At 35.9% G+C, this 23,059-nt stretch overlaps 1 protein-coding gene across 14 annotated transcripts in view; it reads left to right on the forward strand.

Moving 5' to 3' along the window:
- ADGRL2 (adhesion G protein-coupled receptor L2) overlaps nt 1–23,059 on the forward strand; it is a 229,873-nt gene that overhangs the window by 149,732 nt on the left and 57,082 nt on the right. For all 14 annotated transcript variants that reach the window (XM_078156538.1, XM_078156544.1, XM_078156545.1 and 11 more), the window contains exon 4: nt 17,321–17,430. In XM_078156538.1, coding sequence (XP_078012664.1) covers nt 17,321–17,430 — 110 coding nt within the window. The remainder of the gene's footprint in view (nt 1–17,320; nt 17,431–23,059) is intronic.

The raw sequence follows: 23,059 nt of genomic DNA on the forward strand, positions 1-23,059 counted from the left end.
TGGCAGAGGAGTGAGTGGGATGAGGGAGAGGGCATACTATGATTTAACTTGAAAGTTACATGACTGTGTTACTTACTGGCAAGAATGGCTGTGCTTTAGCAGAAATAAGAAAATCATAAAGAGGCAGGAGATGGTTTGAGAGAGAACATTTGAATGCTATTTAGGACATAGGGAATTTGATGAATCCAAGAGACTTTTAGAGGAGAAATGTCTGGCATGGGATTATGATTGTAGGATTGAAGTTAGGGAGATATCAAGGTTGGGGATGCAGATTTGATGGTGATTTGACAATAATTCATGTAAAGGTGCTAATTGAATCCATGGGTCTGACTGGGATTGCTAAGTGAATGAGGAATCAAGGGTAGAACTTTGGAGGATATACAGGTCTGGAGGTGGGGGAAGGAAATGTGGCTAGTGAAAGAACCTTGAACAGGATCCATCAGATGAAAGGAGAATAAGAAATTATAACTAAGCAAAGGGAGGAGAGAGTGTCAAAAAGGATGGCTGTGGTCAACAGTGTCAAATGCTATAGAGAGGTTACCTGAAATAAAAACTGAGTTTACAATGGGATTTGACTATCAGATTGTCACTGTGATATCCTCCTAGAAAAGGTTCTAGTATCATGGTAAATGTGCAGGCTAGTTCTTAAAAATCTTTAGAAAATAGTTATTCACTAAAGTATCCATGTTAAAAATACTTGCCTTTTAAAAAAAACCCTCATGAGTCAATTAAACTAGAGGGGGAAAAGGTACAACTGAAAACAAGAATATAAACTTTAACGTAATGTAGGATATATGAGTGGAATCTGGCTATGGGTGGATATGGAAAGAAAAATATTATGCTATTAAATGGTTACAGAGAACTTGACTGTTTGAATTACCTATCTATAGATACTTTTCTTTCTTTTTTTCCCAATTTACTTAGGGTCTGTGTGTTATAAAGATTTTCATTAATTTTTGCCTTCAAATTATGTGCCTAAAATAGTCTTTCCTCTTAGATGTATATACTTCCATATGGTAAGAAGTGAATCTGTGATCTTTAAACCTGATTTTTCTTTTGTACCAAAATGGACTCTTCTCTGTGACACTGGGAAAGGAGGGATCATATTCTCTTGAGTAGTATATAATAGTAATAGTAATCATTATTATTATTAAATAAATAATAAGTAATCTCAAATATATACTAATAATCTTCTCAATTAGTCATTAGACTAGCTATAGAAAAAATAGTCTTTATATATACATTATCTTTCTGCCCTCTGCCCAACCCTTCCCACACAATCATACACAGCAGAGTTGTCTACCAGATAATTATTCATCGAATATTGAACAGTAAATCAAGATATATTTCACTATGTTCTCAGTAAAGAATGGTCTTACATAATTCATAGTCTGTTGTTTTACTGTTATGTTCTGTAATATACAACTTGTGTATGGCAAATTCAGCATCCTGTTGTGACTCAAAAATTGTAGATGTTTACACGTCTAAAAGGGAGTAGCAGATTCTACCTCCATCTCTTCTTACTCTTAGGCCAGAATCACAAGTAGGTAGGAAACCTTCATTTCCTTTCCGTATTTAGCCTCCTTAGATAATTCTCCTGCCTTTGTGACTGAGATATATGAAAAGGACACCTCCTGGAGTCATGTTTTAAAAAGAGCACTTTGGGTAATATGCTGTAGACAGAATACTTGCGCGTGAGTGTTCAGTTATCATGAATGCCATCAGCAATGCCTTGTTGCCTTCTTATCAGCCACTTCCTGCTGTCAACCTGGTACTTATTTCAATAGAAAAGGATTTGCATCAAATGTAATGCTGTGTTATATACAGCTAACATGGGGCTTTTAATTGTACAAACACATGAGACTCCTGCTGTGGTAGGCAGTTTGATAAAAGAATTAGATTATGAATATTTTTGACATGATTAAAGATTAGTTCTAATTCGCTGAAGGTGAGCCATTGACACTTTTTTAAAAATGTATTTCTGCATCGCATGAGTTTCTTGACCTTGACTTGACCTGACCCACAAAGGATTCATCTTTTTGTCTATTGCCATATCTCTGGATAGCTCCATTATTTACATCTAGATTATTTCCCTTGAGGGGGGCTTCAGCCAATTTGATGGTCCCTTTTCCCACCATGGACCCTATTTCTAGAGACCATTTTTTTCTCAGTTTTTTTTTCTTACATTTTGATATTAAGGAGCTTACTTATTCCTTCCTTTTTTTTTTTTTGGTCTAGAAAAATTGTATATTTTCTTGTGATCTTTCTGAACAGCAGTGCAGGGTTTAAAAAAAAAGTACAGGTATGAGCAGCTCTGAGAAGAATAGTTATACCACTTCTAAGTCTCTACTTAGAAATTTGAGTTTATAACTTTATTACTTTCTCCAGATTTCCTTTCTCATCTCCCTTGGCACTATTTAAGGGATTTTTTTGGGGGTGTCAGCAAAAGGGTGCAATTTTGTGCTTTTATCAGTTTAGGGGACTTTCAGTGTGGGAATTCCTTCCACAAATTCAGATCAGTAAATTACCTGTTAACTTATGGTTTTAGGGAATATCCTGGCCACAGAAAAGTTCAGTGACCTGTCAGAGTTACATAGCCAATATGGGTTAGAGATAGACCATGAACCCAGTTTGTCCTTTTTCCTAGTCTAGCCCCAAAATATTCAAATATGTCTACTATGCCATATTGCCTCTCAAGCAAGGAAATGACTGGTGTTATTCCTTGCTTTTAAAATTCTTTTTATTAAGTCAAGGCCATAAATTTTCATTTAATAATATGTCTAGAATTACATTGGACATTGTAGATGCAGTGTAAACAAACCATAAGACTTCTACCAAATTCACCAAATAGTTTTTAATTCTCTCCTGTATGTCTAGCACACTGCATTTGGTACTTGAGGGAGGCTAAAAAACAAAAAAAGGCTACGGCACTATCCCGGCTCTAAAGAAGCTTACTGTTAGGTTGGGGAGCTAAGAGTTAACACCTTTGTAATAATGAGAAAATAATAGGGGCAGCTAGCTGGCGCAGTGGATAGAGCACTGGCCCTGGATTCAGGAGGACCTGAGTTCAAATGTGACCTCAGACACATAACACTTACTAGCTGTGTGACCCTGGGCAAGTCACTTAACCCCATTGCCTAAAATAACAAAATAATGATAATAATGATGATGAGAAAATAATGACCAAACTCCAGTGAATCCAGATACTTAACTCTGGGTTACATAGTTATCAGTGCTACAATGCTCTCTCGCTGCTTTAGAACATAATTGACTGTTTCTATCAAATGAACAAATATTTTTGAACACATGTTATATATATATCCCAAACTGAGGGGGTGGGAGTTAGAAGATGATGATTTTTTCAATTCACTAAATATGAATTGAATACTTACTGTGTGCAGGGAACTGTTTAGCACCATGTCGTACCTAGAGATGATTAAAACATGGCACCTTCCTTTGAGGAGTTTATAAACTATCTGAGGACATAAGACATAATCAAGGGAAAATTAATTGATACAAAAATTTGCATAACAGTTCAAAACAATGATAGAGGAGATGCCATAACAGTATATGATGAATTACACAGATGATGATCATTATAGAAGTAATTGTTGTCTAAGGGACTAGTGAAGGAAATAAGTAGGCACATTTTTTCCAGTTATGTATTAAATCAAGCCAAGCTAGAAAGCTTTTAAGTAACTCCTTAACTTTGTTTCCTGCACTGTGCAAGGTATTTTGAGGACGTAGAAGAAATAGCAGTCATTGAAAGAGAACTGAAAACAAAAGTTTCCTCCTAGGAATAGCTTAGTACTATTTGCGGTATAATTCAGATAATTTCCCTCGTTTCACCTGTATTCACTTCATTATCGCCCTACACCAAGGAGGGCAACAGTGCATTAGTTATAAGTTCAAGCTGGGCTGGTTAGGGAATGTGTTATGGGGAAGTGGGACAAAATGTATGACTTCAAACTAGAGAGGTGAGAAGTCAGAAATTAATCTGTAAGATTTTATTGAGTGTTGAAATTAGAGTTCATTCCTTTACCCTATATGGTAGAAAATACAGAAGAATTATGAGACATAATTTTGTATTAAAGGAGTTTAAAATGTAGGTGGAAAAAGGGGAAATGATTCCTATCTGCAAAGAAGGTAGGGAAACAAGGCAAATACACAACCTAGAGAAAATAACATGAAGTTAGATTTAGTAACAACTAACATCTTTTTTAGTACTTTAATGTTTACAAAGCACTCTCTTCTCAACAGCTCTGTGTTGTAGAGAGATTGTAATAGTCACTCACATTTTGGTAGTGATTGAAGGTTTACAAAATACTTTCCTTAAAACATCACTGAAATAGGTAGGGTGCTAAGAATTATCACCCCTACTCTATCAGGCATACCAGAGGTATAACATCAGCATCATCAACAGTGTTAACAATAGAAACACAATGCTAATTTAGCACAGCCTGTTTTTGATGAAGCTGTATGCTGACCCTTAGGGTTGACTACTTTCCCTTCTAAATGAGCACAAAATGTCCCTTTAATTTTACAGTCTGGAATATTGTCAGGAATTGAAGGCAAATTCACACCTCATCATTCTCCCACTCGCATTCTCCTTCCTCTTTCTTTTTTAAAATTGGGATATTGTCTTTAGTTTTTCATAGTTATCTCTGGTTTTTCAGAACATCTCAGCAAAGAGATTCTTTAATTCTTTGAGTGTCCTGAAATATATTTGTTGCAAACTTTTGTTAAAGTTTTGTTACTTGCACTCGTTGAGAGCAACTAGATACTTATTAGATACAAGAACATCTCAACTCTCTATTAATCATTTTTATTTTACCCAAACCACTTCATCTTCCTTAGCATAGAGGAAAAATTGAGCTTCCTTTTCTCTGTTACCTATTTTCATCCTACCCACCCTGAATAGTAGCTTTAACCCTTCCCTGGTCTTCCTCTTGCTCCCAATAGAGGTTACAAAACAAACCCCAAATCATTATTTTCAGCATTCATTGCCAGCCTCTGCGGCTTGTGACACCATTCTTACGTTCCCCTTCCCTCCCCTGCTCCATTATCCTCAGAGTTTCCAAAGATATCACATTGATTTCGTTAGACCTCTCCCCCTTTCCTTGCTCATAAAAATGTTTTTCTTTGTATGTTTTTGAGGGCAGTCCATCCTTCTTAGCTCACATTCATTTCTAGGATATTAGGCTACAGAATCTGAACTCTGAAATATTCCTTCCCCTCGTCTAGGGAGCATATCAAATTATGCCAACCCCACACACATCCTTTCTCCTCCCTGCCCCATAATTTTCTCATCTGTAAACCAGCGATAATGATCATTCTTGTACTGCTTCTGTTACTGGGTGGTTGTGGGCAAAGTGCTAGCATAAAGGGCTACATAAATGGGAACTGAAGAAACGGTATGTCTATTCCTACTTTTGCCATCTATTGAGTAAATGTTATGATTATCCCTGTTTTTGTCTTCTCCCAGCACTTAACACAATGCCTGGGATATAGAAAGCACATAGTAAATGCTTGTTGACTCAACTATTGAGTAAATATTATGATTATTCTTACTTTTACCTTCTCATTTAATGTTTCATATATTTTTAAAAGTCAGTGGTGTTATTATGACTGATTTTTGTTTAAGCGTGAAGTATACTGGTTGAGATTTTGTGGCAATTAATAGAAAGATGCTCTTTCTCCTCTGTTTTCAGCTGTCCCCCCCCCCAAAAAAAAACAATACAAAACAAAACAAAAACACACCAGGACCACCCCAGATGCTGGGGAGAGAATTGAGTTGTAGTTTCATAACCACCTTAACCTATTAGCATTATTTCAGGTGGGGTTAGGGAGCCAGTCTAGTCCAGGGAAAGAGAGAACCTGGGGAGAGTTGGGCTCAGCATTCCACACAGGCTACTATTTTATGTGACACAGATTTTCAGTGGCAATTTATATAGATGGATCATCCGCCTCTCTCTCCATCTGCCACCTCCATCACTACCATATATTGCCTCTCTGTGCCAGGTAAAGAATCTTTTCCCTAAAATCATCATCTGTTTCCACTGTCTGATTGGGGAAACTAGTACACTCCCCCCCCCCGCCCAATTAATCCTTATGCCTATGTTATCTCCTGCGCTGGTTCTTGTATTTTCTCACATAAACATTCTTAATTTATAATACTATACCACAACTCTCCCTTTTTAAGCTGTTATTTTTGATAAATTCTGGTCATGAATCACATTGTGTCATGTTTCAATGATACCTTCATTGCCATATTTATCGCCTTGCTTTAATAATCCTTAATGTATTTATTTCCATATTTTTCACATCTATTTATGCACATCTTAGACCACAGGCTTTACTGATCCTGTCTTCTTGCGTATTCTCTTCTGGTCCTTTAATCCTTACAACTACTTTACTCTTCCAGAGGCTCTTCTCTTGATCAGTAGCTATAATGAAAACATGGCATTGACCAGATTGGTCCACTGTACTTCATTTTCGGCAGTAGTGATTTCTGTGTTTCTTTTGTGCTATCATTTGTTCCTGTATCACTGTCCAGAAGCTGGAGTGGTCATTATTAAATTTGGCACATCTCATCAATCTTTCCATCGTCATGCCTTGGATAATGTGCTGCAGGAAAACAGTCCACCTTCCCATTGTGGATGGTCTTGTTGACGTATCATGGCCTCTGTAACCACTCAGAGCCAAGTACCATGAGTTGTTTCTTCTTACCTGTTATAAGTTCTGGAACAGGAGAGTGGCTTGTCACCTGCCTCAAATCGTTCAGTTGAGAACATACACACTCTGTCTTTCTCGCTCTTCCTGCAGCACATCAGTCTGCATGTAAACTGAATGAAAATAACTGAACTAATTTGTTTTTGTTTTAATTGCCAGAGGAAAATAACTTGCCTCAAAGAAAAGTAGCATCAAAAAAAAATACCTATTATCATTTTAGAGATAGAAAAACAACATAGGGGAAATACTATACCTGAGAACTCTGCAAGGTTTCCAGAGGATAATTGGATGTAGACTTCATTGTGACTAATAAATAACAGTACTTTTGTGATAGACTTTTTCCTCCTTACCTTTTGGTTTAAAAAAAAAAAGGAAAATATTTATATGAAGGTAGAGAAATGATAATAGTGAATACTTTGATTTTCACTGTTCTGATTAGAGATTACAAAGGGATTGTACTTGTGCCTTAATTGTGAAAATTTTAACAAATTAGAAGATAATATGAAAAGGTTATAATTTTACTCTTGCTCATAAGTTCCAAATGCATGCTTATTAATCTATGAGCCCAATTTCAGTAGTGTAGGAAATTCTGCCAAACAGAACAGCACATGTCTCCTTCTGTCTCTATATCTGGATCTGTTTTATACATGTACACACATGTGTATATATGACATACTGTAGTTTGTGTGCAGCTTAATAAGTACCTCTTCAAAAAATAGAGAAGAACAAAATTAATTATCATTAGGCCTTGGAATTAATTCCTCTCCAGCTATCCATTTTGTTTTCAGATTTGTTGCCAGTCAGTTACTACTCTATATCTTGAAGGGGGGAAAAACTCCAAACGTCATTGGGTATGGCTTTGGATTTTCTGGAAAATTAAAAATCCCCTCCCTGAAAAAACATATTCCGAAAGGTGAATTCGGGGGGGGGGTATTGTTTATTCATTTTTACCCTCTTCCATGAAGGTTTTTTCCACTATTACAAACTCTTATTCTCTGAGTGGGTAATTAACGTACCAGAAAAGCCATTTTTGGAAAAGCAGTCATAAGGGTGAAAATATTTCTTCACTGAATGATCTTTAAGGAGTAAATAATTACAAGAGGAAAGGATTTGGGATGACCAATCTAAGTCTGGGGATAATTAGAAGGAATAGAGTCTGAAAATTGAAGTGCTTGGCATGTACAACAATTCTCATATCATAACAAGACTAATTAAATATTTAAAAGCCAAAAATCTCCTTACTATTTGAAGAAAAATAACGCACCACAAAAGGGTCTGTAACTTTGCAGATAATTAGCAAGGGTTATGGGAGAAAAAAAAATCACAGATTGGCTCCAAGGTTCTGCAAGGTCATGTCTTATTACGCTGTTTCTTTTATATGGTCTGGTAACAAGTTTCTTGCTAATTTAATCTAACTAGGGCATCCCATAGCGATTTCCCATTTCCCTTGTTAAAAATGTGATAGTTTCTGCAAGTGCAAACTGCAGTAGGTTAACATTTTTATAAATAATTGCTCCTAATTGATACAGGTCATAATAATTTTTTTTGAATTATTCAAGGGGAAGTCTTGAAGTTATAGACACAAAACATTTATTTAAGAAAATCTTTTACAAATTTACAGCAGTTTTTTGTCCTCATAAATTAGATTGTTCCCTTGACCCTGCAGCAAGACCTGATGACCCTATGAATGAAACTTGGTCTCAGTGGCCTGCTTTGTAAATAAATGGCTTATTTTGCTAATAAAAGCAAGCACATTTATGTTGAATGTGCATTTCTGCAAACAAGAGATTTGTACCAGATTAATAAGGCTCTGAATGAGTGGAGCCTAATTTGTATTAAACTGACCCAAAGGTCCAGTAAAAACTGTAAGGAATTATCATGGTTTCTAATATATTGGAAATTTTCCTTTCTTTCTTTTAATAGATCAGCTTTGCCATTTTAAAAAGTTCGTTTTAGCAATTTTCAGGTTTATTTTTGGGGCAGGGCAAATTTAAGTTGTTTTAAATTATAAATATGTGGTTTAAGATATAGACAAATTAACTTGACTGATAAACCACTTTGCTGTTGTAATCCCGACCTGAACATCTTACACAAAGATTCACAGTAAAGAAACAGGGAATCAATTTCCACTTTGAACTGTGTTAGATAAGTTGTCAATGCCAAGGGATGGATGAAAAGAAGGACAGCATTCTAGTGATGAGTTAAAACAGCTTTTACTGTCAGCCCCATGGTGTGTGGGGCCACTCTGCGCTGTGACCGGATGCTAGTATACTCGAAATTCTCTGTGGGATTTTCCCCTCTCTACATTAAGGCTTGTCCCTTTTTTTGTTATACTGCAGTGCTATGGTAACAAATATCCTCCCTCACTTTTTTTGTCCGTCACTTGCAAATCCACTAGTTTAGAAAGGAGGAGCTCTGACATTTTAAGTTCTTTAATAAGCATCATTAAAATAGGTATTTTTATTTTTCAAGAGCATGATTTAATTGATACTAGTGATTAAAATATTATCTGTGGTTCTTTTTCTTCCTGAAACATTATTTAAATGTATTAAAAATCACCAGTAAGATTTGAACTAAACAAAAGTTATGTTAAGATTTTCCGAAATATAAAGGCCTTACAAACATTGATATTTACTCAGTGATCATAAATAAGAGTGGAGAAGTCACTCTTTTCATTGATGAACTTCAGAGTATGTAAAATGCTGATCCTTAAAATAACAACTCAACAGTTATGAAGTTAGGAATTTTACAAGACTGATAGGAATGCTGTGGATAGCTCATTATTAAATTAATTAAGAGTACATATTTATTTGACAAATGATGGCATTATTATAGAACACCTCTTTTTGCCATGTTAATTACATATCATTTAGTTTCCTAATGTTATGTTTACTTAGTAATTAGGAAGACTCACAAATCATCATTATTAAATATTTAAAGAAAGCTGAACCCATTTTCCTTAGCCCTACAGTATGGAAGTTGGGATGATTAAAGAACATCTTGTTATAAATAAACAACAGTTTACTTTCTTTCAAAGACTTGATCTAACATTCTGTTCAGTTTTTCATTACCACATATCTGTAAAGTCAACAGTCACCTTGGTATGGTAAGGATAGAAAACTTCTTGGCCATACTAAGTTCCTTAGGAACATTTGACTTATACTTATTGAAGTCATGATCATAGGCATCAGGGCTGGAAAGGACCTTGAATGTCATTTATTCTCACCCTCTCATTCTACAGATGAAGAAACTAAGGCTCATAGATGTTAAGGGACTGGCCGAAGGTTCTTCAGGTAGTGAATAGTGGAGATGGGAATTAAGTCTGGACCTATATGTTGGGTGGTTTCTGTGGGAATTCTCTTTGTATTGAGGAAGGGTCCCACATTTGAATACAAGGAAGTTAGAGATGCCCTGGAGACTGGTACAGGGGTATATTCTCTGGCTAGGTTGCCCATTTCTCTCCCTGCTATACAGATTATAGAGCCATGGGGAGACATATTGGCTTTTATGGCACTGTAGTGTGCCAACAATGACACACGATTCTCCAAGAAATAGAGATAACAGTTTGCTGGATGGATATCTGCTTTTTAGCTGCCGTGGAATTGTATTTACAGATAGTCTAGTAAACTCTGTGTGTGTGTGTGTGTGTGTGTGTGTGTGTTAAACGAGGTTTTTTTTAAGGTGAGACAAGTGTGCTGTGGTAGAGGGTGTCAGCACATTTTTATTGGTCTTGGTGATTCCATGGTTTTGTTTGTTTTTGTGGGCTTTTTGTGAGTTTATAAATCTGTGGGTTTATTTGGACTTTTTTCTCCCTGACTTACGCACCTAGAAAGAATATAGCCCTCTCTTGAATTGTAATGCTCTAAGGCAAGGTTAGAATAGAGAATGACTTCATTTTAGTGAGGATACCAGGAGCAACCTATTCTTTGGGAAATATATAACTTACTCTTGATGATGACTTTATATATTTTAGGACACTCATGGGGATGTCCTGAATAGACCAGGGGGTATTGGTATTATCAAATGATACCCAGTTGCCTCAAAAGAGTTATTTCCATCTCTAAACCATGTGCACTTTTATCCCAAAGATCTGGTGATTCATCAAAAGAACCGACATAGAATTGGGGGGAAAGAAAAAAGCACAAGGTCAGAAGTCAGAGGATGGAGGACCTGGGGTCCAATCCCACTTGATGCTTAGTACCTGTATGACCTTGAGCAAGTCACTTAATTTTCCAGGGCATCAATTTCCATTTTTAAAATTGAGAGATTAGACTAAATGGTTCTGAGGCCCCTTCCAGCTTTACAGCTATGGTCGTTATCACCTGAGATTACTATTATTGTATAAGTGAATTGTTTCAAATGATAGCAGCCACTAATGAAAACCTTGTGTTGTGATAAATATGACACTTCTCTCTCCAGAGCTCGGCACTCCCCTACTCCCTGCAGGTTTAGTACAATATTGATTCTGGTGATGACTCTTCAGAACTTCCGCTGTAGTTGAGTTTTAGGTTCTGTCATAATCGGCAGAGCTTTTCATTTGAATGCTGGAGTATTTGTTCAAGTCCATAGATTTTGCATTTTTAATCTTCCATAGAACACTGGTGAATAATGGCCCCTGGCAGGAGATAATGAAATTTTCTTAATTTATATTTTCAAGCAGAAGCTTCAATTGAAAATGGCGTCCTATGGCCTGGAGACATAGCTCTGGTGCGAGTTTCAGGGGAGCTATAATAATAATAATGCAGTGCCATCGGTGACGGGGAATGATAGGACAGTGAAGAAGTAATTTAAGGAAGAAAAGAGAATGTACCAAAGTTTTATTGTAGCATATCTAATGATCTGCTGAAGATTCCCAATGGTTTTTGGAGCATGACTGGAGAAACTAATGTTATCTTGCCAAAACACAAGCCCCTGCTTAATCAGCAGAACAAGACTATTGATTAAAACACCTCACACAATAGATTACACATAGAATCTCATCTCCATACTTTGCACTTGGTAAAATGTAATAACGAGCATAAGATAATCAAAAGAGGAGTAAAAGCAATTTGTTGGGCATTGTACAAGTCAAGATTAGAGTTGCAATGGAAACAAATTAGCATGAGAAGTACTGCTCTTTTTAAAGCTGTGTACATGGAGAAATTTACGCAACACAGGGAAGATGACACATGAAAAAGAAAGATTTGTTTTTCCTTCCGCCGCTGTAATTTTTGCAGATCTGTGGAAATTATTGGTTGGGGAGGGGGCGAGGGGCATCCATTTATCTCTCTGTCATGTAAAGAACCAGTCCAGATAAGCAAATAGTTATGAGACACATTTAAGCATGTTAATTTAATTATTAAATTAGTTTTTAAGAATTTGCTTTCTAATTAGACTAATTGACACCTGTGGTTTGTGAAAATACAATCTTGTTTTGTTTTGTTTTTACACTTTAAATGATAAAGGAAGGAGAGTGTTTGAATAGTTCAGAACCAGCCGTTAGCATTTTTATTTCCCTCACAGTGGTTAGGGACAAAAACAAAACAGATAACTTTCCACAAAAGTGCTTTTGATCTGTGCACAACTCTGGTTTCTGAATAATTCATATGCTTATATGGAACATAAAATCAGCTGTTACTATGTGTCTTGTCAAAAGTTGTATTTATTTTCTTGTAATAAATTAATCGTTTTGTCATTGTGAATATTAAGAATGCCCTAACTGGTACCATTGGATCTTGTAGTAGTATATGCTCAGACTTTCTGAGGTCGTGAATAGAGGACGGATTGGTCAGTGTTCAAATTGTGCTTCTGACTTACTGGCAGTGTGTGACCTATGGTCGCTTAGCCTTTCCCTGCCCTGGAGAACTATAAATTACAGAAGAGTTTACTGATATTCATCGGTAGAGAAAGATATCTGTCTAAACTGATCAATTCACAGGTCCAGAGCAAAATAAAACATTAGATTTTGTTATGATGAAACTGTACACTATTAATAAAAATCAATATATAAGTAAAAGCTAGGTTAGTATCTGCTACAGATTGTAGAGGAGATAGATGACTGTAGGTTGGGTGGGGCATTGGACTATGTGATTCTAAAGTTAGATTCCCCAACACTCTTGAGGTCAGGTCAGATCCTTGAGGCCTTATTTCTCTTTGGCACTTCCTTAGTATCTAGCAAAAAGCCTTACACATAATATATACTTAGTAAATGAACAAATGGTCATCAGACTACTGAATGAGTGCTATTTGCTATAATGTGGTGTTCTTTAAGATTTGTTTTTTAAAGGTCCTTTGTCTCACGTAAGTTTTGGACACATACCAGCTCAATATCTTAAAGGCTTTTCGAATTAACTTTATTCTGTAAATGTACTGAATTTATTGTTTTTTTCTTCCCTTGTATTTCAGAAGTTAATTAGACTGTAACTTGAAGGTGTTCTGTTTCAAGATTTTTTTTTTCATCCTCTCTTGAGAAGACAGAATCAACTGGCCTTATTTCTGAATGGGAATTTCTTACTTTAGATGAAGTGAAAAAAAAAATACAACTGTAGGAATGAGTAGCAAAGTGTAATAATTCACATGTGTGTAATTTCAAAGCAGGGCTCTTTGACCTATGTAATGAGAATGAAATTTACTTGTGGTGGTGGTAGTGGTGGTGGTGTTTTGGTGCATTGTATGTTACAGAGCTCACAAAGGAGGTCTCTCCAGTTTATGGTCATTTTCTTGTCAGTTACAAAACGTTTGGTTTTTTTTCCCCCCCATTCTTGAATCTCTGCTTTTCAGATATTAGATGACACTCACTTCCTACTTATCAGGATAATTTTAGATTAGCATATCATACAAAAATAATTTTCGATTAGCATATCATACAAAAATAACTTTTCATCTTAACCTGACATTTCAACTTTAAGCCACATGTGTTATTTATTTAATATATGAGGAATAGGGCCTGGACCTGTGAATTCACTGATTTGGTAAGCCTTTGTAGTAATGCAATGAATGACCTCAGCAACTTCTCTGTTACTACTGTCTTTGAAAGGTGCCTTACAGCAGAAGTGTCCAACACATGGACGTCAGGCTGCTCCAAGTATGGCAGGAATCAGGTTAAATATAATTGGGGAATATTAAACAAAATAAATAAAAATGCAGTGAAACACAGTTTAATGTTAACATGTGGTTTTCTTAGTATGCGCTTGTAGGGATCCTTATGTACTGATGATCAGTGGCACTTATTTCTACTCGAGTTTGACCTTCCTGGCTTAGTACACACAGTTTCTGTAACATCACTGGGATCCCATCATTAGGTGGTTATGTGTCAGGCGGGTCTCGTATTTAGTATGTAGCAAGGAATAAAGTCAAACTCTTATTGTAGCAGGCATAACGGAATAATAGAAAAAAATCATCAAAGGTAGCTATTAAATTCTTTCCGTGTACAACTCATTTTTTAAAAAATCTAATTATCAGAGATTTAAGGTGCCTTAAAATTAAGGGGAGATAGTTTAGATTTAGCAAAAACAAATCATAGTTAAATGTCTTAGTGTTTATATTCTTCAAATTCCAGGAAATAGCCATGTCTTAGATTAATCATCTGCCTTTACTTGGGACAGATTTAAATGGATCAAGCTTACAATATTTTTGCATAGAAATAATTGCAGTGGTTAAAACAAATGAAAAAGTTCAGGTTAATCATTAATGAATCTTTTCTCTAGTGACCATATAATGCTTGCCCCCCAAAAAATTGGCAATAATTTTATTTCCAGAATTATTTGAGTTTAGAAATCTTTATTAACTAACATTCCAGGGGAGAGCGTTGTTTTTTTGTTTGTTTGTTTTTGCCAGAGATACATCTATTTTTGAAGTATATATGATTAAATAGCACAGCTGCTATTAGACTCTTCATCCTGAAGCTATCCCAAAGAAATGATAATACTGTCCATCTATATGCCTCTAGTGCACTCAGCGTTAGATTATAGAAAGCATAACCATTATTAAGTCCATTAAACAAATTTTACATAAATTCTATTCATCCTTTTAATTTTTCATCTCTTCTTTATTGGCTGTTCTTTGGTACTGTAGTTCCATAATCTCACTGATGCTAATACTCCTTCCAGCAGCTGAGGTTACAAGCCATCCATGCTTATCTTCTCTGTTTCTTATCCATGTCCTCCTAGACATCCTTCAAAAAGGGTCCAATCAACATGCCAGGGATCTTTTTCTGGATCTCCTCACATCATATGCCAGTGCAGTTTATCTGCTGCACATTGGCTAATTAATTATTTTGACTAGAACTTGATTTCATGTTATAGGAAAAGCCTTCTACCAGAAGAGATAAGCACCTTCTCAGCAATATATGTCTTAGAGATAATACTCGTAAAATACGATATTTGTAAAGCACTTTGCTAACTTTAAAGCATGATTAAAAATGTTGCTATTATTGTTAGAGAATTGCCTGGGAACCTTGAGAGAGACTTGTCCAGATTCACACTGACAGTATATGTTCAGAGGTGGTATTTGAAACCCAACCTTTGTGCCTCAGAGCCACACAGCCACTACCCCATAATGGTCCACTCTTAAAGTATTGAAAGGGTAATGATGATTTGATGCTAATGAAATTATGAGTATGGGTACTTCCCTTCATCTTAGAAGATGAGCTTTGAGTTTCTTTAGCTGAGTTAAGTTAGTTCCTTATAGCCAGTCTTTGTTGTTATTGTTTTGCAAACGGAGTAAAAAGAGCATTTCAAACAAACTCAGCGTTATTACATTCATGTTCTTCACATGGTCAAAATTACTATACTAGTGATACATTTATGAGAAGTCATAGTTTATCATACATTAATCAAAATAAAATTGCCATTAATAATTTTGATCTTATTTGAGTAATATCCATTATAATATAATTCAAATAACAGTATAAGACATCTTCTTCAGAGTCATTATATTACACTTTGACCTGTATTACTCTTAAATTTTGTCCTGTTAAAATCTAAAAGCTAATTGAGATTTTGTGATCCAAGGAGCCAAGACAAATCTGATCTGAGACTGTAGTCCAATTATTACAAAGGTCATGCCCCTTTCTGTTCTCCTTCCAAAAAAAAGTTATCTGTGTGATTTTTCAGTAATAAATATTTCTTCCTTCTCTTCTCAGTGTTTGTCCATTACTGATGGTGCCAAACAGAGCCAATCTCTGAATACTCCACTTGGTATCTGTTTGACCTCGGGCATATTATTTAACCTTTCAGAGATTCAGTTTCCTCATCTGTAAAATGAAAGGGGTTGGATTCGACCTATATGGTGCCTTCCACCTCTTAATTTGTGGGCCTATTAGTGTCTTTTTTTCAGGAGCCAACAATTTAGCGGTGAACTAATCATTATGGGGATTTGGGTTTTAATTCTTGGCTCTACCACTAACTAGCTCCTAGGACCTTACTTGATTCTCTGTTTCCTAATTTGTTCCATTTCAATTCTGGAGTGCATAACCTTTGTCATAGGACCCCTTCCAAATGTAGGTAACTTTGATTCAGATGAATAAAAAGGACATGGAGATAGAGACCACTGTACAGATGTTAAGTATGTATTATTTTGCTCAGTCAAGACATAGTCTGTCTATTCTAATTTAGAGAAAAAAATGTATATCTCTAAGAGGTTTATCATTGGAATAATATAGCATTTTAATTTGGTATAGCAAAATAGACTATTCCAGGGAATATCAAATCATAACTTCTCACCTATGTCCTTTCGTTATGTCAATTTATATAAAAGAATTTGTAAATTAATCTTAGCATTATGGGTGGGGAAGGACATTTTTGTATGGGAGGTGTATCACACTGGTCTGTGATTTTGTATTCAACGGTGTGGAAAATACCTGTGGTAGAGAAATTATCTTGCAAGTTGCCAGTGACCAAATAATTTCTTTCACGGCTGTGTTTATTTTCTTTTTATGGGCAGCCTGGCTCGTAGATGGAGGATTGGTCTTATAGCCATCAAGACCAAGATTCAAATCTTGCCTCTGACATTTGCTAGCTTTGTGACTGTGGGCAAGTAACTTCACATATATGTGCCTCATGAAAGTCCCTAGCAAGTTATCAGCAGTTTTAAGAGAGAATTCCTTCAATTGAGTATTTCCCTCCTGTTTGCTGACAACACCTTTAAGAATACCAGCTAGGCTCTTCTATTTTCCTTTTTAATCTCTCTCTCTCATCCTGTTTTCTCCCTTCCTATTCCTTCCTCCATCTCTCTTTCCCTTTTTTCTTACCTCCCCCTTCTCCCCCTCTTAGTTCAGCATTAAAAGATTATGTTTCTGTTGTTTTTTACATTTTATGATATATTTTAAACAATTGAATGGCATAGAAATAAAATTTTAATAAAAATGACTTGTGTCCTGAAAGATTAATTGTTTCCCCCTTTATAGCTACAGTCTCTAATAAAGCCTGGATTCATAGTTGCTGTGAACTCAGATAGCCATGAATTGAAATATACTGTTTTGATACACATGATTTACAAGCTTCAATTGATCTAATATTGGTTGATCTTGTTGCTTCATTGAGTCGGTAGTGAATTACAGATTCATATTCCAGTTTAAATTAATGAGCTTTTCTCTTTGCTCCCATTACAGGTGTAACAACCGAACGCAATGCATAGTAGTTACTGGGTCAGATGTATTTCCTGACCCTTGTCCCGGAACATACAAATACCTTGAAGTCCAATATGAATGTGTCCCTTATAGTAAGTATAAATGTTTTGTTCTTGTTCACTTCCTCTAACCTTTCCACTTGATGCTGGAACACAACTCCATAAAAGAGAAGCATACATTTATGGCCTCCAGAACCATTATGCATGCAGAGCACTTACAGACTAGGGCCTCCAATTAGCTTCACCAAGTGTGGAAGGAAGCCATAATGTGACGCTGGCCAAGTGTCTGTCTGTGTTCTTAAGTGTTTGGCTTTTAAGGCTAGTGTTTTTCCAGAAAACAAACTTGAATTAGCTATTCAATAGGCCAGATAGAAATTTGTACTTTTGCCCAATACCAGTTGCTGACAAATTGGTTTGGCTCGCAGCTTTCTAAAGAAGGAATTGACTTCAATTTTAATCCTGAGTCCCTTGAAAAACAACCTGCTGCTGTGGTTACTTTGGTACATGGTGAAAGTCGCCATTGGGGTAATGGAGGCAACTGCTTCCTTCGTTGCTCAGTTTTGTTGAGGGAAGTTTTCTTTGTCTGATTCAGCAGCAGATTTGTCCATGCCACTCATCAAAGTCAATATAACTGAAACACATCAAGCAAAATTGTGGAAAAGCACCTGTTGTGAGTAGCATCTTAGGAAAGAACATAAATATTTTTTAAAGTGATGAAAATTACAAGTAAGGAGTCAAGCAGTGGCTTAAGAATCTGTGAATTCTTTAAATTTCTAATCAGAATTTAAATTTTGGAATCCTCTTTTACTTATTCGGCACTTATTCAGCCATACCATTTGAGTCAACTTGAAAGCTTTAAATATATCACTTATTTTTTTGTGTGTGACACCATTTTGGGTCATTTCCTGTAATTGCTTGTCATTTTAAAAGGAACAGGTGGTCACATGACCTAGAAGCCAATAGCCCATCTGAAACCAGAGTTCTTTGTCAGAATTCACCCCCAATAGAAGTGTGTCTACTCACATGTAAAATCTGATTCAGAGGCATACTGAAATAAGAGCGTTTACAGACTTAGACACCAAAAGAATGAATTCTGGCATGAGACTCGTCATGTTCAAACTGGCAGTGAAGGTTATTTTTTCAACATGTTTAAAAATGAAAAAGTTTGCAGGCCTCCCGCTAAAGTGCTTTCTACTATTAAATTGATTTAGGATTATGGTGTATCAGTTAAAGGCCAAATACAGATCATCTTTTTTGTTTTATCCTTGCTGTGTGTTCCCGTGTTACTGTAAAATGGATGCTTTTTTGTGTGCATTTCCTTTTTTTCCCCTGTACCATTTGTAGGATCGGAAGCCTACTGTGAGCACTGATCTTAGCTCCATTTCCCCTGTGCGTAATATTGGTGGCTTATATAATCATTCTCTTTTTGCCACCAGAGGAACTGTGTTGTTTTGAGCTAACTGAAATTATTCTGTCCCGTAAAGTCGCTTTTACTTGAATTTAGCATGGTTTCAGTCCTCCAATTAAAAAAGGGATACACGTCCTGACCCTAACAATGGAATGAGTCAGAGCTGCCAAGAGTTGAGTCTCCCTGGAGCCAGTCCCTGTAACAAAGGCCATAGACCAAGAACAGTATTATGCACATATTATTTTCAGACTTCAGTAATTTCTCATGCTGTTTGACAGGGGGAAAAGTTTGGATATCTCCTGGTCATTCTAACTTTCAGAAATTTTACCTTTTCAGCTGTTCAGAAGTCTAGTCCATTGTGTGTGAGCATTAAACTCTAACACAAAACCAGATTCAGAAAAGTAATTTGTTCTCTTTACTGGTAATTCAGTTTACATTCGCTTCCTAGATGTTGGCACGAGGCAGCAATGGGTCTGTGGCTTTTCTTTCCCTCCTAATGACACATTAAGAAAATAGAATTATCCTATGTAGTGGTGCCACACAGTTTCATTTGTACAGATTTTCCGTAGGGCTGCAAAAGCTCTTTACCTATTAGACGTCTCTTTTAAAAATCATTCTTAAAGCATTTGAAATGCCATGATTTCTGTCATCTTCTCTACATGCTATGTTAAAAAAAAAGTTTCATTTATCATGTTCTCTATTATCTGTCTCCTCTACCTGCTGCTCTTTTTAGGGTCTAGCTTTCACATGTTCTCTTCTTCCATTGTGTTTCTCCATGGTCAAGTCAAATTTGCATGCCTCTTTCTACAGTTTACTGATTGGATGGAAATGATATCATCATTAAATAATATATATTTGGTATCTTTTGTCATGTGGCACTACACCAGTAACTATTCAAAACAAATCCTCTAGGAACTTAAAAATCCTTAAAATGTGTTTTTCTTCCTCCACAACTAATGTCAAAAAAATTTCAATATTCATGGAAATTTTTAGGTATGAATGACTTCAGCAGAAACTATTAGCAATACTAATAGTTTAGCGTTACTTCAATCCTTAAACATGCACAGATATACACATATATGTTATATGTACTATCTAAATACTTCATATGTAATGATTGAACAAGTGTGTACATATATACACATAGACTTTTAATCATTCCCAGAGGTACTGAACATGCACGAGTATACACATGCATATATGATATGTAACATCTGAACACCTCACATATAATTAAATAATCACATACACCTATATGCATAAGACTCTTGAGAAGTACTAGAAGTGCTGAGATTTGTCCTGCCCTTTCCCATGATCCCCTGAACAAATTTAAGATGCACTAGAAAGACTTGATGAATGAGGCCTCCAGCTGGCATTTTAAACACCCCCCCCACCCCAACATTTTTTTGTTATCTTTTTTCTGTAAATAACTTTATTTCTAATTATCTTATCATGAGAGATTGCACCACATAGTATTGCTACAAGTTTCACATGGTGATAAAAATAATAATTGGACAAATATCGAGAGGCTTCAGAATAAAACATATTTTGTGTCACTATAGGTACAGAGTCTGTTTGCATGTGTGTATGTGCACATGCACGCATGCACATACATGTTTGTGATATGTGTGTGTGTGTGTGTGTATGTATGCCTCAGTTTCTCTGAGACCAATTCTTTTCCTGCCTAAACATGCAACCCTCTATTGACAATGGTAGGTAACGTATGTTTGTTTGTTCTACAGACATGCAAACGAACTTGGCTGACTTTGCACATTAACTAAACCAGCCTTTTTAGGACAAGTAATGGTTTATATTATGCACTTGGGGAAAGAAAGCCAATTGTGTTAATTATGTTACTCTATTACAAGAGTGGCCTGGAAATTTTCTTTAAATGGGGAGATAATATTAGGGTTTTGATGTGTGTGTAGGTAGATATAAATACATACGTACACATAGAAGGCTGGGTTAGTGTGCTTACCCTTCTTGAGGTCTCTATGAAAAGTTTTATATGGATTGAAGTTGTAAGCATTTAAAACTATTAGTCTGAAATGATTCACCAAATATTATCTGTTATCTTTAAAGTTTGGATATTGCTGCGCAGTTTTCATCAGGACAGCAAATTCAATAATACTGAAATTCAGTCACAAAGAAACAAATAATTCTCTACCTGATTTCTTCCCCTTTCACTGTACAGTATGTTAATACTTTGAATAAGAGAAGTCAACTTGTTGCAACAAATACAAAACGTTAAACTATATATTTCTGCTTAAACTTTTAATGCAATTTAGACAAATTATATATATGTATGTCTATGTACATATATGTACATTAAATATTTTATTCTGCTGGAATTTGTAACATTTGTTTAATGACTGTAACCATCTATCACCCCAAATCATATATGGCTGTAATGCAGACATAAAACTAACGATTTCTGTTATCCTTGTCATTCTGTCACTCCCCTACCGTTATTGATTCTAAGCAGGTACAATATTGCTCTTCACTGAGGAAAAAGTTCACATATTATATGCACAGAAGGAATCATCTGCAAATCATTAACTCTGAATTGCAGAGAGCCCCAAACTGTCTATTTACTTGAATAAATCCAGAATTAGAAATTAGAGAGAAATAAGTATGTTACCTGAAGATATCAGTGTGCCTGGTATATAGCAAGTGCTTATTAAACCAGTTGACCTTAACAAAGGTAGAAGGGATGAGGTGCCACTTAACTTGGCTAAAACTGTTTCTCTTTGAAACTTTCTACCCCTCCCCCCCCATAAAAAACAAGAACAATAACAGCCGCCGCCAGTGGCAACAGCAAACAAGAACCAGTCAGCATGTAGCATTGAGAATAAACACAGCCCGACCTGTGAGCACGCAGGCTGTCCATAAGATACCTAATGCTCCTGCAATTGGGCACTGCTGTCATCAAAAAAGGCTAGAACTATCCTCATTCCTCTGATGGTTTTATGAAACTCAGGCAACACACTTCAAAGTCTCCTAATGTACAATAGGGTTTTTTTTAATTGCTGATGATTATGAGGAGACTTTTCAGCAACAGAATTCTTATGTAACTTGCTTCATGTAACAATATAATCCTTTTTAATTTGTGGGGGTGGGTTTCGGGGGAGTGGGATTAGGTAGAGGGTGGTTTGCTCCTGTAATGTAACTATTAATCATTTGTTTTATGGAGTATGTAGGGGGGAGGGGTCTGCCTTGAATGCTCTGTGTGGTGATTTCTGCATGCTAGCTTGCTTATTCTGTAGTGAGTTTGATGATGCTAAGAGACTGTCTTAATAAGCTAACCAATACTTTTCTTTCTCCCTTTTCTTCCTTGCCTACTGTGCTTGCTTTTCTCTTGTATGTATTTTGCTTACAATTTTTCTAAGCTTAGTTTTTAAGTATTAGATTTAGAATATATAGAGTTTATTAAGGACTCCAGGGTAAAACAAATTAAAAGGGTTGGGGGGAGGAAATAAAATTGAATAGAATCTTAACAGGGTAGAAGATATGAAACTAGGGAAAGCTAGTCACTTATTTAGCCCACAAGTCCACATAAGCTCACATAATTATGCTTGGATAAAAATGTGGCCTTATCAATATTTATAAAACTTTTAACTGAATGTCAAAATATTTTGGCTTTTGATAAATTGGCCAATAATTTCCTACTCTCCTCATCCTTAAAAAAGAAATCAATGTTGGTTGAACTTAAGGGCGATAGGTTAATGGGGGGGGGAGCTAAATTTGTGTGTGTGCATGCACGTGTGTGTGTGAGTGACTGTGTGTGTGTGTGTGTGTGTAGTGCATGCCTATATAAAATAGGACTTGGTGAGATTATTGAGTGACATTGGGGAGGGGAGAGTATGTATGCCATGCATTAGTGAAAGCTTTTCATTATTTATTTAGGTACGCTAAGTGAAGCAACATGCCAACATATCTGTATTGCCTCTTTAATCTACTAAAATGATTGATCCATGTTCATTTATGTAACTTTAGAATCTTTCTCCTGCTAGGTTTTCCTGTTGTCTGTTTCTCTTTATCCAAAGTAGTACAGCTCTTATTCTCCCTATATTTAGCATCTATTACTAATTCAGTCTTAAGACTAATAGTCAATTTATGTTAATCTTTTTTCTTTTCTCCTTGCACTCTTTTTTTTTTTATATTTTTCTTCCCGATGCTTAAAATAGAAGTGGAGCAAAAAGGTAAATAACTGAATACAGTCCAAACCCCAGCTCCTTGTTATGTGCCTTATGGATGTTCACCTCCTCACTCCCTTCCCCCCACAACACTCTCGATACTCTACTAATCAGCAGG

The sequence above is a fragment of the Phascolarctos cinereus genome, unplaced genomic scaffold (genome assembly GCF_003287225.1).
Source record: "Phascolarctos cinereus isolate Bilbo 61053 unplaced genomic scaffold, phaCin_HiC Scaffold_5;HRSCAF=322, whole genome shotgun sequence".
NCBI classification, from domain to species: domain Eukaryota; kingdom Metazoa; phylum Chordata; class Mammalia; order Diprotodontia; family Phascolarctidae; genus Phascolarctos; species Phascolarctos cinereus.